A 26,214-nucleotide genomic window follows, 5' to 3' on the forward strand; every position below is an offset into this window, starting at 1 on the left:
TGTTCACATTGCTCTTCAAACATAGCAACCATAGCCACTGTCCATTTCCAGAGTAAGTATTTCATACCCCAATTGAAACTTGTGAAATTTCATACCTTCAAGTATGCCCATGTTGTGGGTAGTTACACATGTAGTACTGGTGTTTGATCTAGGGTCTTGTACTTGTAGGTCAGGCACTCTGATCCCTGAGCAGTTGTTTCAAGTTTCCTCTCTACTTAGGTAACAATTTATACATATTTTTTTGCTTAATTGATCATTCCCTCATGACATCATGATCCCTTATGATCATTCCCTCATCCCACTATAATGGGATTCTCTAGAGAATAGAGTGATTCTAAAAATGTGTTTGAGAGTAGGATTTTGAATTCTTCCTGGCTTTTTCACTCTAGGCTGGCGTTCTACCTCTTGAGCCACACTTCCACTTCTATCTTGGGCTAGCTTTCAACTGCAATCCTCAGATCTCAACCTCCTGATTACCTAGTATTACAGGTGTGAGCCACCAGCTCCTGGCCCCATCAACTTTTTGACATTTCAGCAGCGGATTAGGCCCAGTGATATTGCTGGGCCAGGGAAGGGAGTGGTGTGTCTGGATATAGCTAGCATTCATTAGGGAAGGGAATGGTACATTTTCTGCTTACTGATGTGGTGGACACAGATTGATAAGCTACCTGTTTTAAATTATTTTGACTGGTTAAGAGATAGGTGTACATAAACTTAACTGTAATAATTCTGAGTGTCAATATAAATTCTCCTAATAAGAGCTCTTGGTCTCTTCTAGGACTGGCAGCCACCATTTGCATGTGATGTTGATAAACTTCACTTTACTCCACGTATCCAGAGGCTGAATGAATTGGAGGTAATGCCCTTGCTGGGGTTCTGTTGTCCGTGTTCTAGAAGCTTTCTCTTGGAAGACACTTTATCACCAATCTGATTTTTTTTTTTGTCAGTTGTGGGGCTTGAACTCTGGGCCTGAACACTGTCCATGAGCTCTTCAGCTCAAGGCAAGTGCTCTACCACTTGAGCCACAGTGCCACTTTCGGTTTCCTGGTGGTTTTTTGGAGATAAGAATCTCACAAACTTTCCTGCCTTGGCTGGCTTTGAACCATGATCCTCAGATCTCAGCCTCCTGAGTAGCTAGAATTACAGGCAAGAACCACCAGCGCCCGGCACCAATCTGATTTTAGTGAGAAAACAGGGCTGATAACTAACCATGATGAAACAGTGGTAGTAAAACCATTGGAGAACACATTTATTAAAAACTCTGTTTTTTGGCCTATTAGTTGATATATCTAAATCATTCTACATTTAGATATTAATAACTAGAATGTAGGTTTTGCGGAGATTCTACTTAAAAAATCATACAATAGATTGTCAGCCTTCATATTCTTTAAGTACATAACTTAGATTTTAATAATACATTTAGTTTCCCAAGGAAGAATAAAGAATACAGGAGTCCCACACAGAAAGCTTAAAATGTAGGGTAGATAAAAACTTGGGGGTGTTGATAACGTAGGGTCAAGATAACACTATTTATAAATCTGATCAGATTTTAATAATGTGTGTTTAATAATTGTGTGTTTCTACACCGAACCAAAGGATTTTTTTGTTGTTGTTGGTTGTATGGCTTGAACTCATGGCCTAGGTACTGTCCCTGAGCTTTTTCGCTCAAGCCTAGTGCTCTACCACTTTGAGCCACAGCGCCACTTCTGGTTTTCTGCTAGTTATTTGGAGATAAGAGTCTCATGGAGTTTTCTACCCCACTGGCTTCAAACCACAATCCTCAGCCTTCTGAGCAGTTAGGATTACAGGTGTGAGTGAACCACCAGTGCCCATGTTGAATCAAATATTTTTCAGTGAAATAGTACAAATGGAATTCTGTAGACACATTAATGATCACATTTAATATTTATATTTTTAGGTCCTTTATAGTGTATGTTTAAATTTCAAGTTAACTTGAAAATAGCAGATATACACTAGAGTTCTTGTATATGGTAGTGAACATCTAAATATTGATCTAAACATTGATCTTTTGGTCTAGGGTGCAAGACAAAATTCTTCAAACAACCTGGCTTAATATTTTATCAGGATAGGAAGGAAAAATGGCCCATGGAGAATAGTCAGGGCTTGTTAAGAATATGTAGGCATACCATTGCAAGTCTGTTTTTAAATTTGTCTGAGGAAATAAGAAAATTTCTACTGTGAAGGTCCTTTCAACCATCCAGCTGCAAGGAGATGTAACATAATACACAGAAGCTTTTTGTCATAGTCTTAAGCAGTACCACAAAGTTATGCAGTTCTAAATGTTGTGATAAGGCTTGCTGAGCATTTAACTCTGCCTGGTACTTGAATATATTTGTTAATATATGATTACTTATATACTTTTGACTATTTCCTCCATTTTATTTAGAAAGTGGCTTTGTATTTAAATATTCTAAGAATGATCTCTACTTGAGAGTATAGGCAGGAGCTTTAAAAGAATCTGGGTACATGCCACATTCAGCTGCATATTCCTGTAGTCTCAGCTACTTGGGAGGCTGAGTGGGGGGATTGAGTCTGGCAGAGCAAGACCAACCTAGACTCTGTCACAGAAGAAAAGAAAAAGAAAGAGTTGTTGGTTAAAATGTAGTTCTTTGTCATTTAGGCTCAAACTCGTGTAAAGTTGAATTTCCTGGACCAGATTGCAAAGTACTGGGAGTTACAGGGGAGCACTCTGAAAATTCCGCATGTAGAGAGGAAGATCTTGGACCTGTTCCAGCTAAATAAGGTAAAAGACTAATGACCATTGTACTCATTGAATACTGTTCTGACAGCACATTTGCTCTTTTTTGTCTTAATGCTTGCTGTCTGAAATACATAAAATGAGATTTTCCAATTGTGTTGAGCAATGCAGATGAAGTTCTCCCTATCATCTAGAGACCTTACAGAATATTTTTCCTGCCATCTGTTTTTGGTTTGTTTTGGACTAGTCCTGGGGTTTGAACTCAGGGCCTTGGGCATTGTCCTGAGTGCTCAAGTCTAGCACTCTACAACTTGCTGGTTAATTAGAGATAAAAATCTCACAGTAAGCCAGGAGCCGGTGGCTCACGCCTGTAATCCTAGCTACTCAGGAGACTGAGATCTGAGGATCGTGGTTCAAAGCCAGCCCTAGCAGGAAAGTCCATGAGACTCTTATCTCCAATAAACCACTAGAAAACTGGAAGTGGTGCTGTCGCTCAAGCGGTAGAGCACTGAAGAGCTGAGGGACAGCGCCCAGGCCCAGAGTTCAAGCCCTACGACCGACACAAAACAAAAAAAACAAAAAACAAAAAACACAAAAAACAACTCACAGTAATGAATTTAGAATGGGTTTGACATGAAATGTAGTCATTACCTTATGTATGTAACTATAACCCCTCTACACAGCACTCTCACAATAAAATAAATTACACACACAAATCTCATGGACTTTTCCTGCCCGGGCTGGCTTTGAACTGCAATCTTCAGATCTCAGCCTTCTGAATAACTTGGATTACAGGTGTGAGCCACTGGCACCCAGCTCTGTCACTTGTTTGTTTGTTTGTTTTAAAATCATTTTAAAACTTCACAGTAATTCTGTGAAGCATTCCTTCCATTTTAGGTCAGATAAAGAAAAACAAAACAGATTTTTTTTTTAAAGTTGATAAAGCTGAGAAGTCTGAGGTTTTCCCTGATTCTTAAGACTTCATTATTTTCAGCAAACATAGCATCAAACTTTCTACCCCTTTGTTTATGGAAATCTTTGTAGTCATAGGGTAGGATTAAGGTAGTAGAGACTTAGTTGTTAACCTGGTTTTACTAAGGTGACTGCTTTGGGGAATTGAGAAATAGCCTTGTCAAGGACAAAGTGCTTATAGAGCATGCTGTCAAAAGTGCTTTTAGTAGGGCAAAACTGTGTAAGGGATGGCTTTATGCAAAAAGAAATGCACTCATTACTTAAGTAACTAGCTACTCTGTACATCATCTTTATAATAACAATAAAAACAAAAATAAAGCAATGTTAAAGTTTCCAACTTCACATTAATAGCTTATGTTTTTCTTAAGATAACCACATCTAGGAATAGTTTGATCTTGGAGTAATACTTAATACTTAAGTGTGAAGTGTTAGAAATGGTTTCCTTGATGTGTTTCTAAACATTCCTTTTTGTTATTTTCACAGTTAGTTGCAGAAGAAGGTGGATTTGCAGTTGTTTGCAAGGATAGAAAGTGGACCAAAATTGCCACCAAGATGGGGTTTGCTCCTGGCAAAGCTGTGGGCTCACACATCAGAGGACATTATGAGCGAATCCTTAACCCCTACAACTTATTCCTATCTGGAGACAGTTTGAGGGTGAGCACCATTGCTGCGTTTGTTCATCCTTTGTCCCTCCGTTTCTGTGCCTCTCTTTTTACACCCCCAAAGACACCAATGAGCTACAGAACAAAAAGGAAAAAAGAACGCAAAGAACAAACACCTTGTGAATCATTTCCTGGAGTTCATGTTGATAAGTATTACTTATTTTGTATGATCAGATGAGTGTATGATCAGATGATAGCTGAGAAAAATGTGCTATTCAGAAAGTTGTGTGTGTGTGTGTGTGTGTGTGTGTGTGTGTGTGTGTGTGTTTTGCAGTGCTGGAATCAAACCTAGACCCTCACACTTGGACTAATAATTAGGTGTTTTACCACTGAACTACATTCCCACCCCACAAGTTTTCTATTTGTTTTTTTAATTTTTCAATTTCAATTTTAATTTTTTTTTCCAGTCCTGGGGCTTGAACTCAAGGCCTGGGCACTGTCCCTGAGCTTCTTTTGCTCAAGGCTAGCACCCTACCACTTGAGCCACAGAGCCACTTCCAGCTTTTTTGTTTATATAGTACTGAGGAATTGAACCCAGGGCCTCATACATGCTAAACAAGCATTCTGCCACTAAGCCACATTCCTAGCCCTCTTATTTGTTGTTGTTGTTGTTGGTTATGGGGCCTGAACGCTGGGCCTGGGCGCTGTCCCTCAGCTCTTTAGCTCAAGGCTAGCCCTCTACCACTTGAGCCACAGTGCCACGTCTGGCTTTTTTTTTCTATTTATCAAACTCAGGGCCTCATGCATGCAAGGCAAACACTCTACCACTGAGCCACCTTCCCAGCCCCCTCTATTTGTTTTTAATGTACAATATTCAGATTGACTCAAATGGTAGAGTGTCTGCCTAGCAAATTGAAGAGTGCATTAATGTGTTGCCTGTGAATCCACTAGAACACTCCAGGCAGAACCTTTGTGTCTCTGTCTTTGTGTTTTTGTTGGTCATGGGGCTTGAACTCTGGGCCTGGGCGCTGTCCCTCAGCTCTTCAGCTCAAGGCTGTGGGCAGGTGGCTTCAGTTCCTCCCTATGTGGAATCTTTGCACAAGCCTACCTCATTAGTAGCGGCACTCCTGGAAAGAGTGACCCAAATGCTGCTCTGCCTTTGAGGACCCCGCCTGCCATGCATAGCAGCTTCCACTGTGATTTGTTCTTTTTTTTTTTTGGTCAGTTGTGGGGCTTGAACTTGGTCTGGGCGCTGTCCCTCAGCTCTTCAGCTCAATGCTAGCGCTCTACCACTTGGGCCACACGCCACATCTGGTTTTCTGGCGGTTTATTGGAGATAAGATTTTCATAGTTTTTCCTGCCCAGGCTGACTTTGAACCACAATCCTCAGATCTCAGCCTCCTGAGTAGCCACCGGCGCCCTTCATAGGCATATGCCAACATGAGACCTTTGCCTCTGTTTTATAATCAATCTGATACTGTTGCCCATATAGGTTAATTTCTGTCCTTGAACTCTTCCTAAGTTGAGGAGGTTACAGTGAATAAGGGGAGAGTCTTAACCTGCTCTGTGAGTTGCAGTATTTTAGAAACATGCTATCTATATTGTTAGAGAGCCAGTGATTATGCCTGTAATCCCAGCTACAGAAGGGTTGCAGTGCTAGGCCAGTCTGGGGAAAATAAATCATGAGACCCTACCTAAAATATCAGTGAAGGCAAAAAACTGGAGCTGTGACACAATGGTAGAGTGTCTGCCTGCTTGTCTTGTAAGCACAGGTTCTGAGTTCAAATTCCAAGATCACCGTTCCCCCCACCCCCCCCAAAAGCAGTCAAACATTTATACAGAAAATAATTTGAAAAGACTAGATATTTAAAGATGACTGAGAAAGGGAATAATTTCAAAATTCATTGTTGTAATATATGAAGATGACATAAGGGACTTCAAGGAAAGCTGCAGGGTTTTAGGAGGGAGAGAAAAGGCAATAGAGAAAGTTTCTGAGAAAAACATATGCACATCTGAAATATATGTAATTGTCTTTTCAAGTCTTGGTACAATTAAAACATATTTAAGAAAAATATCAGGAAAGAAAACAGCTCTTTTAGGGAGTTATTAGAGGGAGTTATACTCTTTGGAGCCCTGGGAGCTAATGAGCAGGGGAGGAGGGTACATATGATCATAGTGGTTTAATCTCCATGTGTGAAAGTATAACAATGAAACCTGTTGAAGATTGTTTTAAGGAGGAGGGGTGGAGGGTTGAGAAGAGAGGGCTTGATGGGGGGATACATTGTATACATGTACGGAAATGTAACTGAAACTTCTCCCCACTCCATATGTGTGCTAATTTTATACCCTTTGCAAACATTGTGTCTAAAACACAGATAAATATTTGTTAAAGGACCTTACTATATGTGAGGTATATTGTAGACACTGGGGCAGATTCACTGGAGAAAATATGGTGACAACAAAATCCCCCTAATCCTAGTAACCTGCCATTTCTCTCAAAGCTATTTAGCGCACCCATAATGAGCTGTCAGGGTACTCCTCAAAAACAGTGTGGCGGGGCTGAGAAGGTGGCTCAGTGGTAGAGCGCTTGCCTTGCATGCCTGAGGCCCTGGGTTCGATTCCTCAGCACCACATAAGCAAAAAGAAAAAAGCCGGAAGTGGCGCTGTGGCTCAAGTGGTAGAGCGCTAGCCTTGAGCTGAAAAGCTGAGGGACAGCGCCCAGGCCCAGAGTTCAGGCCCCACGACCGGACCAAAAAAAAAAAAAACAAACAAAAAACAAAAAAAACAGTGTGGTGTCCCTGATCCCCACCCCAATTTAACTACAAAAAAATTGCTGTCATTGAAAGTCTGAAGACATAGTTTTCAATGACTGTGGCACTGCCTTTTTATAGCCAGACCTTGTTTGATGTCTTCGGATGTTGGAACTTCAGGTTGTATTCCCCACCTCTACTTACTTGTGGTGCTGGGGGTGGAACCACCCAGGACCTTTTACCTCCTGAAATAACAGCATATCTGGCTACAGATCAGAAGACATACTGTACTACTGAGCTATATGCCAAACCTCTACCCACATCTGACCTTTGAAGTTAGTTTTTAGGGTAAAGGAGAGTAGAAAACATATAGTTAAAAAATACAGAATGCTGGTCGAGCCCTGGTGTACTGCAGAGGGACCCCGGGCTGCAGCCTTGTGTCAGTCTATTTTGTAAAGTCTTAAGGAACCTCTGGGATGGTGTAATTAAGGTGTGATCCTATAGATCACCTCTCTGTCCCAATTTCTCAAGTAAAGGTTAAGAGTAGAGTTTGCATATGATACCACTCAGGCATGTGTAGTTGTGATGGAGAACAAAACAAGCTCTTCATTTATATTGTAAAATGCTGCTGAGTTGGTCTCTTACCCTAGGGCTCTAAAGCCCTTTCAGAACCAACTGCAGATGGTGGAGCCATGGAGACTTGGGGAAACAAGGCCTGTGTGTGCTAGGCAAGCCCAGTGCTACCTCTTGCTCAGCCAAAGGTTGTTAATTGCTATGTTTAATGCCAAGTATACATGATGTAACATATCTCAGGAGGTTACATTTGAAACTCACCTACCATTCTTTCTTCTGTTTTCTTTTCCCTTCTCTTTACATGTTTACACCAGTCTAGGGTGCAGTTCTCTTCAGTAGCTGGGATTATAGGCATGAGCCTCTGTACTGACTTCTGAGATTCATTTCTTAAGAAAGAAAACTCATCTGTACAATTGTGTTTTATTGCAGTGTCTGCAGAAGCCCAATTTGAGCACAGACACCAAGGACAAGGAATACAAGCCCCATGATATTCCCCAGAGGCAGTCTGTGCAGCCCTCGGAAACCTGTCCTCCCGCCCGACGAGCAAAACGCATGAGAGCAGAGGTGAGACTGATTCCAACGAACTGGAGAGTTGCAGCATTGTCTAGCACTGCTTTCTCTTACATGTGTGCTCTTCGTAATTGTGAGCCTTGCTAATCTCACAAAGGGATGCTTTTACACCGAGGGGGGGGGGCAGGGGAAGGAGGGATGGGGGAGGGGGTTTGCACCCACAAAGGCAAAGAAATTGAAGAGCTCTCTGGTTTTGTCCTGCCTGGGCAGGTAGCAGCTGAATTGTTACTAGTCAGAACCTCAGGAAGCATTAAGTGCTGCCCTGTGCTTCTATTTGGATTGCCTGGTACTTTTTTTTTTAATCAGAAAGGTTAGAAGTTGATATAATGAAAGCCATTTTTCTTAGATTTACTGGAAAGGCTCATGGAATTGGTGAAATAAGTAAATCTTGAGAGAAGAGTTGAGAATCATGAGGTGGTATTAAATAAGATGAAATAAAAGTGACCAGAAAAAAAAATCAGGACTGAAAAACTGCCAAGTTCCTATGCTGGAAGGTGTTTTTATTGTGCTTGGAGGTCTCCCATGAGCAAAGGGAGAGCATGGTTCACACATGGAGGTCAGTGATAGGACTCAGCAAAGGCACATGGAAGGATTTAGAGCTGAGAAGCCTCATTGCAGCGATCATGTTTTCAAGTGGGTGTCTGGATCTTTAATAATCATTGGCAGAAATTCCCATCAGCCATTCTGTTTGCAGAGGAAATAAGTAGGGGGAATTAAGTTGTCAATAGAAAATTACTTTATTTTTCGGAATGAGGAAAAAACTTAGAATAGGGAAATATGGTTATTTGAGGCTGATAATCATGTTTAAAGCTCAGTCTAAGAATGAGTTGATTTTGAACATACCCTTGACCTTTCCACGTATATGTCAGACCTTGGCTCTCTGGGTGGGTCTCCCTGATGACATCTGATGGTAATGACTGTCCATGAGGGATATAAAATGATCACAGAGTATAAAGTATGCCCCACACATTTCATTAGGCAGATCATTAAAATGGCTTTGCCAGTGTATACCAGACAAGAGGAGCAGACTGGCTTATCTACCTTAGTGAGAGAGAGGCCTTAAGAATTTGGTGATGTTAGAGGTGTAGATTGTACTAATGGTTTCTGAAAAGTGGTAGACTTGAAAGCAGTCAGCAAAATCTTAGAAGCTAATGAAATTGTAATATTTACATACCTGCTTGGGGGTTTGGCTTAGTGAAAACGTAATGAAACTGTTAAATAGCTAGGTTTCATTAGGTAGCCGGTTAAGAGAACACCACACGCTATTCAGGCAGGAAAAGAAGTTTATTTACTGAACTGCTGCCCCCGCCGTGCTTGGTGGAGAGGCATGGCTGAAAAAGGAAGGAGGGGGTGACCCACTCCTGGGCCAGGACTTATCTAGGTCAGGGACAGGAGGAGGTGTGGCCAGGTGGGGGAAAGGTGAGGCCACACTGGTTCAGGATGTGACCTCAGGGTCTGGGACCCTCCTAAGGTCAGATGGGAAGCAGGTGACCATAGGTGGCCCAGGATATGACCTAGCAGGAGGGGAAGGAGACTGCTTCCAGGTGTGTCAGTTACCTAGGTAACAGATACTGGGTGGAAACTTAGCCAAGATGTAAGGAGGTGTCCCTGTGCAGACCTTACACAAACATGTAGAATTGAGATGCTTCTGGAAGATGAGAGTTGCTCTCCATTTGAGTAGTAACACTTCATAATTTATTGCTAGTATTTTTTTCCTTCCATTTTTTAATCTATGATAGTAGAGAGTGTTGTTCTAGCTTCCAAGATTCTATACCTTAAGTGAGTAGCTCTAAAGATGATACCTCCTCAAGGGAGAAAGAAGCATGTTTTGAATCCCTGATTTGATAGCTAAATTTTATAAAGGTGTCATCACTTTGAGATTTGAATTGGACTTTTAAAGATTTCTTTCTATATATTTGTATATACAACATTGTTTTTTTTAATGTTTTAGGCCATGAATATTAAAATAGAACCAGAAGAGACAACAGAATCCAGGACTCATAATCTGAGACGCCGAATGGGTTGTTCAACTCCAAAGTATGAAAGTGGTAAGAAGTTTATCTGTGAAGAAGATAGATATAAAGAAGTGAAAATATTTGTTAAATAAATACACACTAGAGCAATTGTCATGTACTAGTACTTTGTTGGACTTTGAGAAATGAGGTCTCGATATATCTCTGCTTTTATTCTCATAGTTACCTGCCTAGTAAGAGACAATATATCTCTGTCTTTAGTTTCATAATTACCTGCCTAGTAAGAGACAGAGAAGCACATGCACATTAGGAATGTTGCTAGTGGCTAGGATTAAATGCAGCTAGTTGCTGCCTTGAAATTTAGTTGGGTGCCAGTATCTCATGCTGATAGTCCTAGCTACTCAAAAGGCTGTGATCTGTGATTCAGGGCCCGTGCAGGCAGACAGAACCTCCAGACTCTAATTTCCAATTAGCCAACAAGAATCCGGAAGTGGAGGTATGGCTGAAATGGTAGAACACCAGCTGTTAGTGAAAAAGCCAAGCAAGAGCTTGAGACCTAGAGTTGAAGTTCCAGTTCCCTCTCTCCCCCCCCCACCCTCCCTCCTCAATCCCCTCTCCTGTCCCCCATCCCCTTTTCCTTCTCTCTCCTCTCTTCCCCCCTCTCTCCTCTCTTCTTCCCCTTTCCTCTCTCTCCTTTCTTTTTCTCCCCCCCACCCATGCACACAATTTGCAAAAAGCATTGGTGCCTTTGACTGTCATTTCAGGCATGGCAGACAGACATCCTCTGAAAGTGAATTGTAGAAATCCTTGCTGGCCTGTATACTCACAGGGTACAAAACAAAGGACAGAATTACTATGATTGGCTCTTCTTAGGGAGGGATCAGTGAGTTAGTGGAAAGGCAGTATATATAGTGTGGTAAAAACAACATGAATATGAATCTAGGCCCAACCACTGAACAGTTCTATGACCTTAGAGATAGTATCTGTGTGTGTGTGTGTGTGTGTGTGTGAGAGAGAGAGAGAGAGAGAGAGAGAGAGTGTGGGATGGGGGAAGAGGGAGAGGATACTGGAGCTTGAACTCTATGCACACAAATGTGCATGCCTCTGTCAGCCCTAGGGCTTCAAACTCAGTGCCTAGGTGCTGTCCTTGAGCTTTGTGCTTAAGGAACTTGAGTCATAGCTCCACTTCTGGTGTTTTGGTTATTCATTGGTTTTTCTGCCCAGCTGGCTTTGAACTGTGATCTTCAGTGCTCAGCTCCTGAGTAGCTAGGATTATAGACATGAACAATCATGAGCCTGGTGAGATAATATGTTGTTTTAGTAGCAATTTTCTTGTCTTTGAAATGATTTGTTTTGAAGAATTGAATTTATAGAATGCCTTTAGGATAATGCCTACCATGTGATAGTTCAGTAATAACTTAGTTTTTAGTCAAAACTAAGGATATTGGAGACTAGGAGATTGACCACAGGAAATTAATTATCTTAGACGACAAGGAGATATGATATATAATATGGAAGAGGTCAAGTTGGTGGATTTAGTCAAGCAGTCATGATTAAGAGAACATTGATTTCAGGGGTTGGAAGTGTGGCCTTGAATGTAGTTACACTGGCTGCTATTGCTGCAAAATGGAAAGCAGACAGGAAGTGTTTTATGTACTTCTGTGTCCAGTGTGCTTTGGGAGGCCGCGGTGGAGGAGGTGAGGAGGTGAGGCGGGAGCAGAGGAAGCATGGGGCACAAGGTGACTTTGCATTGTTCCTTGCAGACAAAGAAATGAAAAGCAACATCAAGCAAGAACCCATTGAAAAGAAAGACTATACGTTAGAGAGTGAGAAGGAAAAGCCGAAGAGTCGATCTAAAAAAACCACCAATGCTGTGAGTCAACGTCTCCTTTTCTCCCGTTTATTTTCCTCTTTCCTTTCCTTCTTTTTTGAAGGATGTTGATAGGTTGCACCGGCCAACTTCCTGTTGCCTCAGCCTCCTGAGAAGCTGGCTTTACAGACATGCCCTCCTTCCTTCATCCTTTCTTTCTTGTTCATTTCTCTATTTATTATTATTATTATTATTTTGGTCAGTTGTGGGGCTTGAACTCTGGGCTTAGCGCTTTCCCTGCACTCTTCAGCTCAAAGCGAGCTGTCTACCGCTTGAGCCACAGTGCCACTTCCAGTTTTCTAGCAGTTTATTGGAGAAAAGAGTCTCAGGGACTTTCCTGCCTGGCTGGCTTTGAGTTGTGATCCTCAGATCTCAGCTTCTGAGTAGCTAGGATTACAGACATGAGCCTGTATTTTTTTTTATTATTAAATACTTTATTAGTTTTTTGTAACAAAACTCACATAGATAAGACCTTACACACAATATTTAACACATTGACTATCCCTGTACAAATATTAAAAAAAAATTTTTTTCATCTGGTAGGGGTCTTAATATCTGTTCAATGCCAACTCATCATGGTAAACTGGCATACTTTTTTGGGGGGGGGGATCCGGTTGTGGAGCCTGAACTCTGGGCCTGGGCGCTGTCCCTCAGCTCTTCAGCTCAAGGCTAGCGCTCTACCACTTGAGCCACAGTGCCACTTCCGGCTTTTTTCTTTTTGCTTATGTGGTGCTGAGGAATCGAACCCAGGGCCTCAGGCATGCAAGGCAAGCGCTCTACCACTGAGCCAACTTCCCAGCCCTGGGATACTTCTTTCCAAAGTTTACAGCACAGCTATAATTTCAAAAAATTTGAATTATGTGTATATGCATATGGCATGTATTGTGTATGTGGTGCTGGGAGTGTGTGTAGATAAAGAACCACTGTAGCAGTATGTTTTGTATCAGTAGCAACAACTACTTTTCTAAGTTCTGTAATCTGAACTTGTGAAGGCTGAACACTCAAAGAAAGAAAGAACAAGGTGTTGGTGGCTCATGCCTGTAATCCTAGCTATTCAGGAGGCTGAGATCTAAGATCAAGGTTTGATGCAAGCCCAGGCAGGAAAGTCCATGAGACGCTTTATTTCCAGTGAACCACTAGAAAACCAAAAGTGGAACTGTGGCTCAAAGTGGTAGAGCACTACCCTTGAGCAAAAGAGCTCAGGGACAGCACCTGAGTTCAACTCTCATGATTGAAGAAAAAAAGTAATACAACAAAACCTCAGAAAACAGCAAAAATTCTGTTCCTATTGTGGTATGTGACACCATTACAATAAAAAAGTACTCTCAATGTTTTCTTCTGGAAAGAAAACATTTTGGAGGAGCATCATTAAAAACAGCCATTGTGTGTGTGTGTGTGTGTGTGTGTGTGTGTGTGTGTGTGTGTGTGTGTGTGTGTGTGTGTGTGTGTGTGTGTGTGTGTGTGTGTGTGTGTGTGTGTCTGTCTGTCTAGTTAATTAGATATGAGTCTCCGGACTTTTCTGCCTGGGCTGGTTTGGAACCATGATCCACAGATCCCAGTCTTCTGAGTAACTAGTATGTGTTTTGCATGGACATCCTGCCGTTTCCTTGTTTGAAACCCTTTTATCCAAGCTTATGTTTGTGTCTTAATCAGGATTGGTTGACTTAGTATCTGACTATGGAAACATCTTTTCTAGTCAGTTTCTAATAGTACCACTACTGTCCTTGAACTCAGGGCCTTCTGCTCTCTGAGCTTTTTTACTCAAGGCTAGCACTCTACAACATGAGCCATGCTTGTACTTCTGGCTTTTTTTTCCTGGTTAATTGGATAAATTAAATAATTGAGATTTGCCTGCCCTACTGGCTTTGAACCTCAATTCTCTGATCTCAGCCTCCTGAGTAGGTAGGATTATAGACATGACCATTAGTGCCCAAATGACACACTTTAAAATATCTCTGAGTCCAGTATAGGGTGCTGGCCTAACATGCAGTCTATGGCTTTGATCCTTAATTGCTACAAAAAATCCTAATGAAACAAAAGGAATATATCCCTTATAGAGAGGTTGTATTTGAAGCAGGATGGCAAGACTGGATGATGTCTTAGTTACATTTCCGTCCCTAGAATTGCTCAAATCAATGAACAGCTCGTGTTCTATCCCTGCCTTGTTTGGTTGTTGCAGGTGGACCTGTATGTCTGCCTCCTGTGTGGCAGTGGCAATGACGAGGACCGGCTTCTCCTGTGTGACGGCTGTGATGACAGCTACCACACCTTTTGCTTGGTCCCACCGCTCCACGACGTTCCTAAGGGAGACTGGAGGTGTCCTAAGTGTTTGGCTCAGGTAAGGGTGAATGGCGGAGGTAGCATTAGGAAATTGCATTTGCAGTATTTTATGTTTGCAGTTTGGCCATGGGTAACAACAAAGCCTGTGAACAAAACTGTGCTGAACCTGAATGGAGAAGAGGTCTTAGTTGTGAAGTCTGTGCAGGCAGCTGATGAAGAGGACGGTTTGCAAATGTTTGTAAATAGTTAAGACTTTATAAAAGTAATACAATTGTGAGAAGCATTCCATCCTTTCTGTAAGAACTTACAAATGGTGAGTCATAAAACACATTTCTAGATAACCCCCTGTTAGTGTCTTGGTGTATATTTCCCAAGAGTTTTTCTATTTCAAACAAATGGAATTACATACACGATTTTGGTAATCTATATTAAGTATTTTCCTATAGTACTGTGATTACTGATTTTTTTAAATAAAATCTAAAAATTGTCATTTTTATGAAGATTAGTTTTTACTATGAAGCAGTCAATTGGACTATTACTTTGTGTTACAGTTAAAATGCAATCATGAGATTTATTTTGTAAATTGGATATCAAGATTTTAGTTCTTTTCCCCCATGAAATTAAGATATATGAAGGAGAAGATGTTAGGCCTGGGCCAGGCAAGGGAGCATGGATGTTAGATAAACCAGATGTGTAATTCCTTGATAGGCTCGACTGAGCGAACATATCTGAGATGTTCAAATCCATTTATCACTGTGTTTTGCCTGTGATTCTTTTAATGTTCATTTTTTTTGATGATACTTAGTTTATAATGAAATATTGTTGGTCTGAGAGACATTTGTTTCCTTCAAGTGTTTTACCTCTATTTTGATCTTCCCTGTGTTGATTTAGCTCTTGAAGGACATTTTCTGTGTTTGATCCTAACAAAAGTTAGAGTTTTAGTCTGGGTCTTTATAAATATTTAAATCACTGCAAGTTGTGATTGCTAAAATGAAAGTTTTATTTGCTCAGTAAGAAATATAGTTATTTCACTCATTAGCACAACCTTGTTCTTTATACAGTTTAATTTTTCTAACATAGGCTTCACATAGATGTAAAAATAAATAAATTGAGAATTTGTTTTTATCTACCTATTTGAATATTGACCAAATTTAATTTCCTGTCATTTTGGAGTGTCACTTAGAACACAAGTTTTCCTTTTTATTTGCAGGAATGCAGTAAGCCACAAGAAGCATTTGGCTTTGAGCAAGCAGCCAGGGACTATACTCTTCGGACTTTTGGAGAAATGGCAGATGCATTCAAATCTGATTACTTCAACATGCCAGTTCATGTATGTACACATACACATATGTTCTGCGTTGATTTAGGATTTTAATGGCTTTTGAGAAATACTTGAAGATAGATTGAAGCTTTACTCTTGATAGCCATTATATATAATAGACTATTAATATTAGTAGTTAATATGTGTGTGTCCATGCATGCGCACATGTGTGCTGACACTAGGACTTGCACTCAGGGCTTAGGCCCTGTCCTGAACTTTGTTGCTCAAGGCTAGAGCTCTACCACTTGAACCATAGCTCTGCTTTTGACATTTTTAGTAGCTTGCTGGAGATCTTGGTGCTCTTGCTTAGCTTTTGCACTCAAGGCTGGCACACTGTCACTCGAACCACAGCGCCACTTCCAGTTTTCTGAGTGGTTTATTGGTGATAAGAGTCTCACAGACTTTCCTGCCGGGGTTGGCTTTGAACTGTGATCCTCAGATCTTGTTTTTTGTTGTTGTTTTTTTTTTTTTTTGGGGGGGGGGGGTCTGGTCGTGGGGCCTGAACTCTGGGCCTGGGCACTGTCCCTCAGCTCTTCAGCTCAAGGCTAGTGCTCTACCACTTGAGCCACAGTGCCACTTCTGGCTTTTTTCTTTTTGCTTATGTGGTGCTGAGGAATTGAACCCAGGGCCTCAGGCATGCAAGGCAAGCGCTCTACCACTGAGCCAACTTCCAGCCCTGGGTTGTTTTTTTCTTTGAAGGTCTTCATATGTAGTTTAGGTTGGACTGGAACTCATCCTTCTATCTTTACCTCCTAAATGCTGGATTACAGGTATGAACCACCATACTTGGTGAGAAACATGAATTTTTGAAAATAATTTTTTAATTGAGGTTAAGAGATTACATAAATTTCAAAGTATTGTGGAATAGTGATACTTATAGTCACAAACACAAACCTTCACAAGGCACACTGTCATTATCATGGTCTATAAAGCTATAGACTCTTTGACACTATAGCTATTTCTTCCAAACCAGGTGATATGTACATTTCTTTCCTTTTTCTGAGTATAAGCTGTTCCCTCTTTCTCTCTCATTCCCTCCCTTCCATCGCTGCCCTTGAGTTGCTTAGTTCATTTTCATCAATGTCCTGTGTAGCCCATCAGAAACATGAAGGTTGTTTTTTTGGGTCTGGTCATAGGGCCTGAACTCTGGGCACTATCCCTCAGCTCTTCAGCTTAAGGCTAGCGCTCTACCACTTGAGCCATAGCGCCACTTCCAGCTTTTTTCTTTTTGCTTATGTGGTGCTGAGGAATCGAACCCAGGGCCTCGTGCATGCAAAGCAAGCGCTCTACCACTGAGCCACCTTCCCAGCCCCAGAAACATGAAGTTTTAAAAATTTTCTTTTTTCTTGGTGGTACTTTCAACTGAACTCAAGGTACTTCAACTGAACTCTTGTACTTGTGCTCTACCAATTGACCTATTTCCCTAGTCCTAAAACCTGAATTCTTAATTGATATGCTTTTTTTTTTTCATTTGAGGGTAGGTGCTATTTGTTAAAATATCCTATGAAAAAAATCGATAATTTACAATTTATCTTCAGTCTTTAAAATTTAAGTTAAACACTAATAGAATCCATATGCTTCTTGTAAAATTCCTTTTAGAAAATAGAATTGTTGCCAGTCACTGGTGGTTCATCTGCAATCCTAGGTACTCAGGAGGTTGACATCTGAGGATCAGTCAGCCCAGGCAAGAAAGTCTGTGAGATTCTTATCTCCAGTAAACTACTCAGAAAAAGCAGGAAGTCGAGCTGTGGCTTAAGTGGTAAAGCTCTAGCCTTAAGCAAAAAGAAGCTCAGGAATAGCACCCGGGCCATGAGTTCAAGCCCCAGGACTGGCAGCAAAATGAAAAAGGAAAATAGAATTGTTGCTTGCATTGCTTGGAATCGGTAATGGAGCCAAATTTGTCCTCAATGATTCCTGTCGCTTACCTAGTCACCAAACAGCTTGTGAATAAGAACTCAACTTTATCCCTTTTTTCACGTTCCAGATGGTTCCCACAGAACTGGTTGAAAAAGAGTTTTGGCGGTTGGTAAGCACCATCGAAGAGGATGTCACAGTGGAATATGGAGCTGATATTGCTTCAAAGGAGTTTGGCAGTGGCTTTCCTGTCCGAGATGGGAAAGTCAAAACTTCTCCTGAGGAAGAGGTAGGCCTGTGGCATTTGAAGTGAAGCTCTTCATTTGAAGCCAATCATTGGGCCTATTCTTGTTTTGTTTTGATTTTTGGGGGTCTGGTCGTGGGGCCTGAACTCTGGGCCTGGGCGCTGTCCCTCAGCTCTTCAGCTCAAGGCTAGCGCTCTACCACTTGAGCCACAGCGCCACTTCCGGTTTTTTTCTTTTTGCTTATGTGGTGCTGAGGAATGGAACCCAGGGCCTCATGCATGCAAGGCAAGTGCTCTACCACTGAGCCACCTTCCCAGCCTCTGGGCCTATTCTTGATCTCAAGGAGCACTGCTGGATTAACATAGTGCCTGGAGACTGAGTTATTTACTGAAATTGTGTTTGGTCAGCTTGAAGTGATTTGTGATTCGTTTGAGTAATTAATCCTTCCTTACCAGGTTTTTAATGCTTTCCAGAAAAATTGGAGTTCCTCCAGATTCCTATCATTGTGCTAGTGCACTGGTGACTGGGGGGTCACTTACCCACCTGTGTCTTCAGAATTCATAATCCCATTTCCCTTGACGAAATCTGAGAGAGACTGCACTTAGCTTTGATTTAAAATTTTTTATTTTAAATTTGTTAAAACAAATTGTGTGTGTGTGTGTGTGTGTGTGTGTGTGTGTATGTGCGCACGCACGTATGCACGCGCATGCTAGTCTTAGGGATTGAACTCAGGACCTGGCTCTGTCCCTGAGCTTTTGATTAAGGCTAGCACTCTATCATTTGAGCCACAGCTTCACTTCTGGCTGTTAGCCTCCCAAGTAGCTACCATTAGAGACATGAGCCACGGGCACTCAGCTTGGTCTTTTTAGCAGTACTCTACCACTTGAGCAACAGCTCTACTTTTAACTTTTTTCCTAGTTAGTCAGAGGTAAAAGTCTCACAGGCTTTTTCCTGCCTGGGCTGGCTTCAAACTGTGATCCTTAGATCTCTGCCTCCTGAGTAACTATATAATTACAGATGTGAGCCACAGCACCTGGCTGGCTTTGAAGTTTTTGTTTATGAGTTTATTGTTTTCCATACTAGCATGCCCTTAGGAAGATTTTTATTCCTGTCTTGGTAGGAGGTCAGATTAAAGTTTAAAAAGATATATATACACAGAAAAGTACATAATCAGATGTGTACTGTTCGATAGTTTTTTTTTTGTTTTGTTTTGTTTTTTAACCAACGCAACCTCTGAACCAGCACTTGGACAAGAACTCCAGAAGCTCCCTGCCCAGTCTTTATACTCTCCCTCTTTCCAGACAACCATTGTCTTTGCAGGACATTGTCACAGATTTTCAGGCATACATTGGGTTGCCTAATTTCCAACTTCATATAAGTAGCCTCATGGTTTATGTTCCTGTGTATCCCACAAAAGAGGCAGCTATGAAAATATGGATGGTACAAGTTCATTTACATGGAGTCCAAACCAGACAAAATGAGTTCATGGTCATCCTGACATAGGCAGAGGGGTCCCCCGGCTTCCCCTCGTGGGTCCTTTTCTTTACATGGAATCTGTGTCGAGACAGAGCTCTAAGATGTCAGCACAATGTAGCTGAACCCTGTCGTCTTGTGTCCTCTTGTGTTTAGGAATATCTTGATAGTGGCTGGAATCTGAACAACATGCCTGTGATGGAGCAGTCTGTCCTTGCCCACATCACTGCTGATATATGTGGCATGAAACTCCCTTGGCTGTATGTGGGAATGTGCTTTTCTTCCTTCTGTTGGCACATTGAAGACCACTGGAGCTACTCAATCAACTACCTGCACTGGTGAGAAGTTGCTCATAGAGCTATGAGCAGAACTGGGGTTATCTTCCTCCCGCCTTCTCCCTTTTGTTTTCACTGCTGCTGGCCAGGCATCCTGTCAACTTAAACCAGTAGATTCTAACACTTTCCAGAAGGTTTAAAATTGCACACACACTATTTTACAAGTGTAGCATGTTTCTGGGTTCATGGTGACATTTTTAGCTCAAATAAAAGAAGTCTTTGTTCACGGAAATGGTCGAAAGCCTGAACTTGGCTTTCACCATGGTGGTAGCGGTGGCTTAGGGACTTAGGTGCTGTGGGGAGCGGTACCTGGTGTCTTCCAGGTCCCTGGAATGCTATCTTCCTTTTTATTGGCTGGGTTTTGCCATCATGACATAGTGAAGTGCCCTTCATTTGTGTGTGGCAGATGTGAGTGCAGATATTGGGATTTACTAATGAAACTTTTCAACCAAAGCCACTTCTTCATAGCTCCTTTTTTTTCTACCTCTTATTCTCTTGCTTGTAAACACATAAATATTTGACCATCTGTAGCTCACTGAAATCCCCACATAAGAAATTTGATGATGGTACCACAGGGAAGTAGGACTGAACCTTCTTTTTTGTTTTGTTTTGTTTTTGGGTCCGGTCATGGGGCCTGAACTCTGGGCCTGGGCACTGTCCCTTAGTTCTTCAGCTCAAGGCTAGCACTCTACCACTTGAGCCACAGCGCCACTTCCCGCTTTTTTTTTTCTGCTTATGTGGTGCTGAGGAATCGAACCCAAGGCCTCAAGCATGCAAGGCAAGCGCTCTATCACTGAGCCACCTTCCCAGCCCCGGACTGGACCTTCTTTAGATGCAGCATTAGTTCTCCTTGTCCAGGCAACTGCTCCCAGCTGTAAAGAAAGGAAGTTTCCATTCCTCACAGGGATGTTACAGATTAATGTGTTGACAATGAGGTGTTTGAAAGAATTCAGGGCTTTATGGGAATCCTGATTACCCTGCTTGTCAGTAAGGGCAACACACAGGAAGACAGGGGTTGAAAAGCCCTCACCAGTTGCTGTAGAGATTTGTGGTAGCCTCAGATCTGTGATAAACACAGCACTTTGTGTTCTTAGAAACTTCAGGGATCAAGTGAAAATGGGAGTGAAGAGAAGAAGCTTAGGTGGTAAGATTCATGCTTACACTTCCTGCTTCAAGGGAGGAAGTGCATTCCATAGGTTCCGCTCATGTTTCTAGTGATACTTTGCTTTGAACATTTGTTCCTTAGCCCTACAGAGCAAAGTCTGAAAGCTTTCAACAGGTTAGCTGTTTCCTTGGTGTGGTGTTGCATATTTGTTATTTTATTTTTATTTTTTTTGTTGGTCATGGCTTGAACTCTGGCACTGTCCCTCAGCTCTTCAGTTCAAGGCTCTAGTGCTCTACCACTTGAGCCACAGCGCCACTTCCAGGTTTCTGAGTGGTTTGTTGGAGATAAGAGTCTCATGGCTTTTCCTGCACGGGCTGGCTTTGAACCATGATCTTCAGATCTCAGCCTCCTGAGTAGCTAGGATCACAGGTGTGAGCCACTGGCATCCAGCAAGATTATATTTCTTTTTGGACAATGTCACCCCTCCAGACTGATTTATTTTTATAAATCTGTTTTTCAGGGGTGAACCAAAAACCTGGTATGGAGTCCCAGGGTATGCTGCGGAACAGCTGGAAAATGTAATGAAGAAGCTAGCTCCAGAGCTCTTTGTCTCCCAGCCAGATCTCCTCCATCAACTGGTGACCATCATGAACCCCAACACACTGATGACTCACGAAGTGCCTGTAGGTTTTGGGTCAATTCTCTGCCACTCAGACTTAGTTCACCCCTTCTCTTTTGGTTTGGCTCTGTTTTCTACAGTATAACTGACAGCACTGCTCAGTTCAGCTTTCTACCATTCTGTCCTTAACCTTTGGGCCTAGATCCCCAGACACCATAAAAAGGAACTACAACAAACACGTAGATTATTGAACCAGACTTGCTTTGCAAATAACAAGTGTTGATTTCAGTAGTTGCAGTACCTTCACAGCTTGTGCACTCATTGCTGGTGCTTTCTGGGCTATATTCTTTGTCAACAAAATTAAAGCTTTTAAAAACAATTGCCTACCAGTTTAAATAGGTTTTCTGAAAAGATGGCTAGATTCTGCTACAGTCATATCTTAAGTCTTGGTGTCAGGATCTTTTGTGCCTTGTCCTTTTTAAAATTGTATTTGATCAACATGATCTTGATTTTGAATAATGAACCAAAATGACATGCTTGGTTAGAACTTAGTTATTTTACATTTGTGCTCCTGATGAAGCATATTTTAAGTGACAGTTTGAAGTTTTGTCCTTAGATTTCAGGGTCTTTTTTTTTTTTTTTTTGGTCCGGTAGTGGGGCCTGAACTCTGGGCCTGGGCGCTGTCCCTCAGCTCTTCAGCTCAAGGCTAGCGCTCTACCACTTGAGCCACAGCGCCACTTCCGGCTTTTTTCTTTTTGCTTATGTGGTGCTGAGGAATTGAACCCAGGGCCTCAAGCATGCAAGGCAAGCGCTCTACCACTGAGCCACCTTCCCAGCCCAATTTCAGGGTCCTTGATGAAGACTGCAAGGTGCTGTTGGTGCTCTTTTCTGTTGAGGTTGTTGCTGTTGTGTGAAGTGACAGGCAAAAGCTCTTTTGCTTTTAGAAAATTCTGAACATGTTCTGGGAAGTCAGATTGAAATGCATGTATTTGCACAGTCAATCCTAGTTAGCTAAATAAAAAGAGATTGTAGACTTACCAGTATTAAAGTAAAACTCTTTATCTTGCTAAGACACAAACTTTTTTTTTTTTTTTGGGTCCGGTCGTGGGGCCTGAACTCTGGGCCTGGGCGCTGTCCCTCAGCTCTTCAGCTCAAGGCTAGCGCTCTACCACTTGAGCCACAGCACCACTTCCGGCTTTTTTCTTTTTGCTTATGTGGTGCTGAGGAATCGAACCCAGGTCCTCATGCATGCAAGGCAAACGCTCTACCACTCAACCACTGAGCCACCTTCCCAGCCCCTAAGACACAAACTTTTTTAAAAAGTCAATTGTGGGGCTTGAACTCTGGGCCTGGGCGCTGTCCCTCTGCTCTTCAACTCAAGGCTAGTGCTCTCCCACTTGAGCCACAGTGCCACTTCTGGCTTTTTTTTTTTTTTCCTATTTATCAAACCCAGGGCCTCATGCATGCAAGGCAAGCGTTCTACTACTGAGCCACCTTCCCAGCCGAAGACCCAAACTTTTTATGCTTTTGGATTTACAGGCTGGTCAGTGGGGGACATACATAATCCTTGAGGAATTTTTTTAGGAATCATAAATTATAAACAGACCATAGCTTAACAAACAATGATCAAGGGACAGGGTAACTCAGTGATCGTATGCTTGCCTAACATCTAGTAGGCACATGCCCTAAGTTCAGTCCCCAGCACTGAAAGTAAACAGCAAAAACAACCATAAAACAAAATTAGTATAGGCTTGTCATCCCTAGCACTTGAGAGGCTAAGACAGGAGGATCATGAGATTGAAACTATTCTGCACAATATAATGAGACCTTGTCTCAACAGACCAAAAAAGGAAGAGGAAAAAAAGCACAAAAGAAAATAATAACTACCGGAGCTGGGAAGGTGGCTCAGTGGTTGAGTGTTTGCCTCGCATTGTGAGGCCCTGGTTTGATTCCTTAGCACCACATCACATAAACAGTAAAAGCCAGAAGTGGCGCTGTGGCTCAAGGGGTAGAGTGCTAGTCTTGCTTGAGCTGAAGAGCTGAGAGACAGCACCCAGTTCCAGAGTTCAGGCCCCACAACCAACAAAAAACCAAACAAACAAGAAAACAGTAACTACCAAAATTACAGCATTTCTTTAGTATTTTCTTCATTAGTGGTTTCTCTTCTCATGCTGATTGATCTGCAGTATATCAAGAGTAGCTTCTATTCAAGCCTGACTCTGGTTCTCTAAAATTTGAGGAACCATGGGAGGCCTAGATTCTGAGATTGTAAAGTGAATAAATTCCTCCTTTTACAGATTCATTATTTAGGGGAACGGTACCACATTTATACACATAATGGAAGTATGGTATGGTTTAACTGCATTTTTAGTGAGGAGGTTAATCTTATTAACTGTAGAGAAGTCAGAAAGAAAGGGCTCATAAGTGAGAAGCCCTGTGATACAGAACTTGGTCCTTCTTCTTACTAGTGAGTATGCTGGGGAGACTTGAGTTACTTTTCTGCCAAGTTCCTAGTTTTATTGATACTGTTGTTCTATATACTGTTGACTACATTTGATACTGATACTGTTGACTGCATTTTATAAGCCACTGATAGAGAACTATAAAGATTTAAAAGGACAACATTTATTTATTTATTTGTGTTGGCCCTGGGGCTTGAACTCTGTGCCTGGGCGCTGTCCCTGCACTGTAGCTCAAGGCGAGCACTCTACCAGTTGAGCCACAGCGCCACTTCTGGTTTTCTAGTGGTTTATTGGAAATAAGAGTCTCACGGATGTTCCTGCCCAAGGCTGGCTTTGAACTGTGATCCTTAGATCTCAACCTCCTGAGTAGCTAGGATTACAGGCATGAGCCACTTACATAAATAAGTTCAGTTGGGGCTGGGAAGGTGGCTCAGTGATAGAGCGCTTGCCTTGCATGCATGAGGCCCTTGGGTTCGATTCCTCAGCACCACATAAGCAAAAAAGAAAAAAGCTGCACGTGTCGCTGTGGCTCAAGTGGTAGAGCACTAGCCTTGAGCTGAAGAGCTGAGGGATAGCGCCCAGGCCCAGAGTTCAGGCCCCACAACCGGACCCCCCCCCCAAAAAAAAAAAAAAAAATAAGTTCAGTGTACCACTTCATGTGCCTGGAGTAGTACATGTTCTTTGGGGTCAGGTTGGTTGAAAAAGGAGTTAGTGGGGAGTAAATTGGAGTTCAAATCTGGGATTTCTGGATTTCTTTTTTAGCTAATAGGATTTCTTAAATTGATAGGTGGAGGTGGTCTTATTTTGAGATAGATAAATGACATTTTTTTGGGGGGAGGGTCAGTCGAGGAGCTTGAACTCTGGGCTTGGGCACTGTCCCTCAGCTCTTCAGCTCAAGGGTGCTCTACTGCTTGACCCACAGTGCCACTTCCAGTTTTCTGGTAGTTTATTGGAGATAAAAGTCTCATGGACTTTTCCTGCCTGGGCCGGCTTTGAACCATGATCCTCAGATCTCAGCCTCCTGAGTACCTAGGAATACAGGCTTGAGCCACCGGTGCCCGGCATTAGGACATTTTTGATTACAGATGTATTTAGAACACTGTATCATAATCCTAGACATGCACAGATAGATATAAGGCTCATGTTTTAGCTTTATTTTCTATTCAGATACTGCTCCATCTTGTGGCCAGAAGTAGGTGATATCCTACCGCAGTAAATTTTTAATTGATCACACCCACATGTGTGTCAGTGTGAGTGTGTGCACATGTGCGCGTACATGTACACATGCATGCCAAGCCTGGGGCTTGAACTCAGGGCCTAGGCGCTATCCTTGAGCTTCTTTTGCTCAAGGCTAGCACTCTAACACTTGAGCCACAGCTCCACTTCCAGTTTTTTTTGGTGGTTAATTGGAGATGAGTCTCAAAGGCTTCCCTATCAGGGCTGGCTTTGAACTATCCTCAAGTCTCAATTTCCTGAGTAGTTATTATAGGCTTGCGCCACCAGCACCTAGCTAAATCATTTTTAGTTGGTAGAACTTCCTGGTTTAGTATTTAGTATTTGGGGAGAATGTTAATAAGAATCTCAAATCTCCAATCTCTTTCTCTTTAGGTTTATCGAACCAATCAGTGTGCTGGGGAGTTTGTGATTACATTTCCAAGAGCCTACCACAGTGGTTTTAACCAAGGCTTTAATTTTGCTGAGGCTGTTAACTTCTGCACTGTTGATTGGGTATGTAATTGCTAGTTGGTGGGCATTTTAAAATTTACCATTTTCCTGTGGAAATAATGTATAATGCTTTAAAAACGGCCCTTTGTAAACCTGTTTGAACCCATTGCTGTTCACTGGCCACACCACAGTAACAGAAGGCACTTGTGCCACACTGCTGTGTGAATCAGACTTTCTTTTTATTGTTTTGGTGGTCAGATTTATTTTTATTTTTATTTATTTATTTATTTTTTGCCAGTCCAGGGGCTTGAACTCAGTGCCTGGGCACTGTCCCTGAGCTTCTTTTTCCTCAAGGCTAGCACTCTACCACTTGAACCACTTTACCCACTTCCGGTTTTCTGGTGATTTCTTAGAGATAGGAGTCCCAACAGTCTTTCCTGCCCGGGCTGGCTTTGAACCTCGATCTTGAGATCTCAGCCTCCTGAGTAGCTAGGATTATAGGCATGAGCCACTGGCTCCTGGCTCACTTTTGGCTTTTTAAAATTTGGTACTGAGGAATCAAACCCAAGGCTTCATGCATGCTAGGCAAGCACTCTACCTCTAAGCCACATTCCCAACCTTTTTTTTTTTTTTTTAAGATTTTTTTTTTTTTTTATACCTAAGCTGATCCCAGATTCATGAGTATAATGCATCTTTTTGTTCTGGAAGTAACCTGTCTTGTAGCAAGATTTTCATGATGGAAAAAGTTGTTTTATGTTCTGGCCTTTTTTTTTTTGTCGGTAATGGGGCTTGAACTCTGCGCTTGGGTACTGTCCCTCAGCTCTTC

At 42.0% G+C, this 26,214-nt stretch overlaps 1 protein-coding gene across 1 annotated transcript in view; it reads left to right on the forward strand.

The window, feature by feature from the left end:
* Positions 1–26,214, forward strand: part of Kdm5b (lysine demethylase 5B) — a 71,842-nt gene that overhangs the window by 23,705 nt on the left and 21,923 nt on the right. Inside the window, exons 2-13 of the mRNA XM_042681794.1 lie at positions 779–856; positions 2,642–2,764; positions 4,175–4,345; positions 8,046–8,180; positions 10,138–10,234; positions 11,923–12,032; positions 14,209–14,367; positions 15,520–15,639; positions 17,615–17,773; positions 19,359–19,540; positions 21,163–21,325; positions 25,332–25,451. Of these exons, the coding sequence (XP_042537728.1) occupies positions 779–856; positions 2,642–2,764; positions 4,175–4,345; positions 8,046–8,180; positions 10,138–10,234; positions 11,923–12,032; positions 14,209–14,367; positions 15,520–15,639; positions 17,615–17,773; positions 19,359–19,540; positions 21,163–21,325; positions 25,332–25,451 (1,617 nt within the window). The remainder of the gene's footprint in view (positions 1–778; positions 857–2,641; positions 2,765–4,174; positions 4,346–8,045; positions 8,181–10,137; positions 10,235–11,922; positions 12,033–14,208; positions 14,368–15,519; positions 15,640–17,614; positions 17,774–19,358; positions 19,541–21,162; positions 21,326–25,331; positions 25,452–26,214) is intronic.

This window comes from Dipodomys spectabilis, unplaced genomic scaffold (genome assembly GCF_019054845.1).
Source record: "Dipodomys spectabilis isolate Male_0828 unplaced genomic scaffold, ASM1905484v1 ptg000069l, whole genome shotgun sequence".
NCBI classification, from domain to species: domain Eukaryota; kingdom Metazoa; phylum Chordata; class Mammalia; order Rodentia; family Heteromyidae; genus Dipodomys; species Dipodomys spectabilis.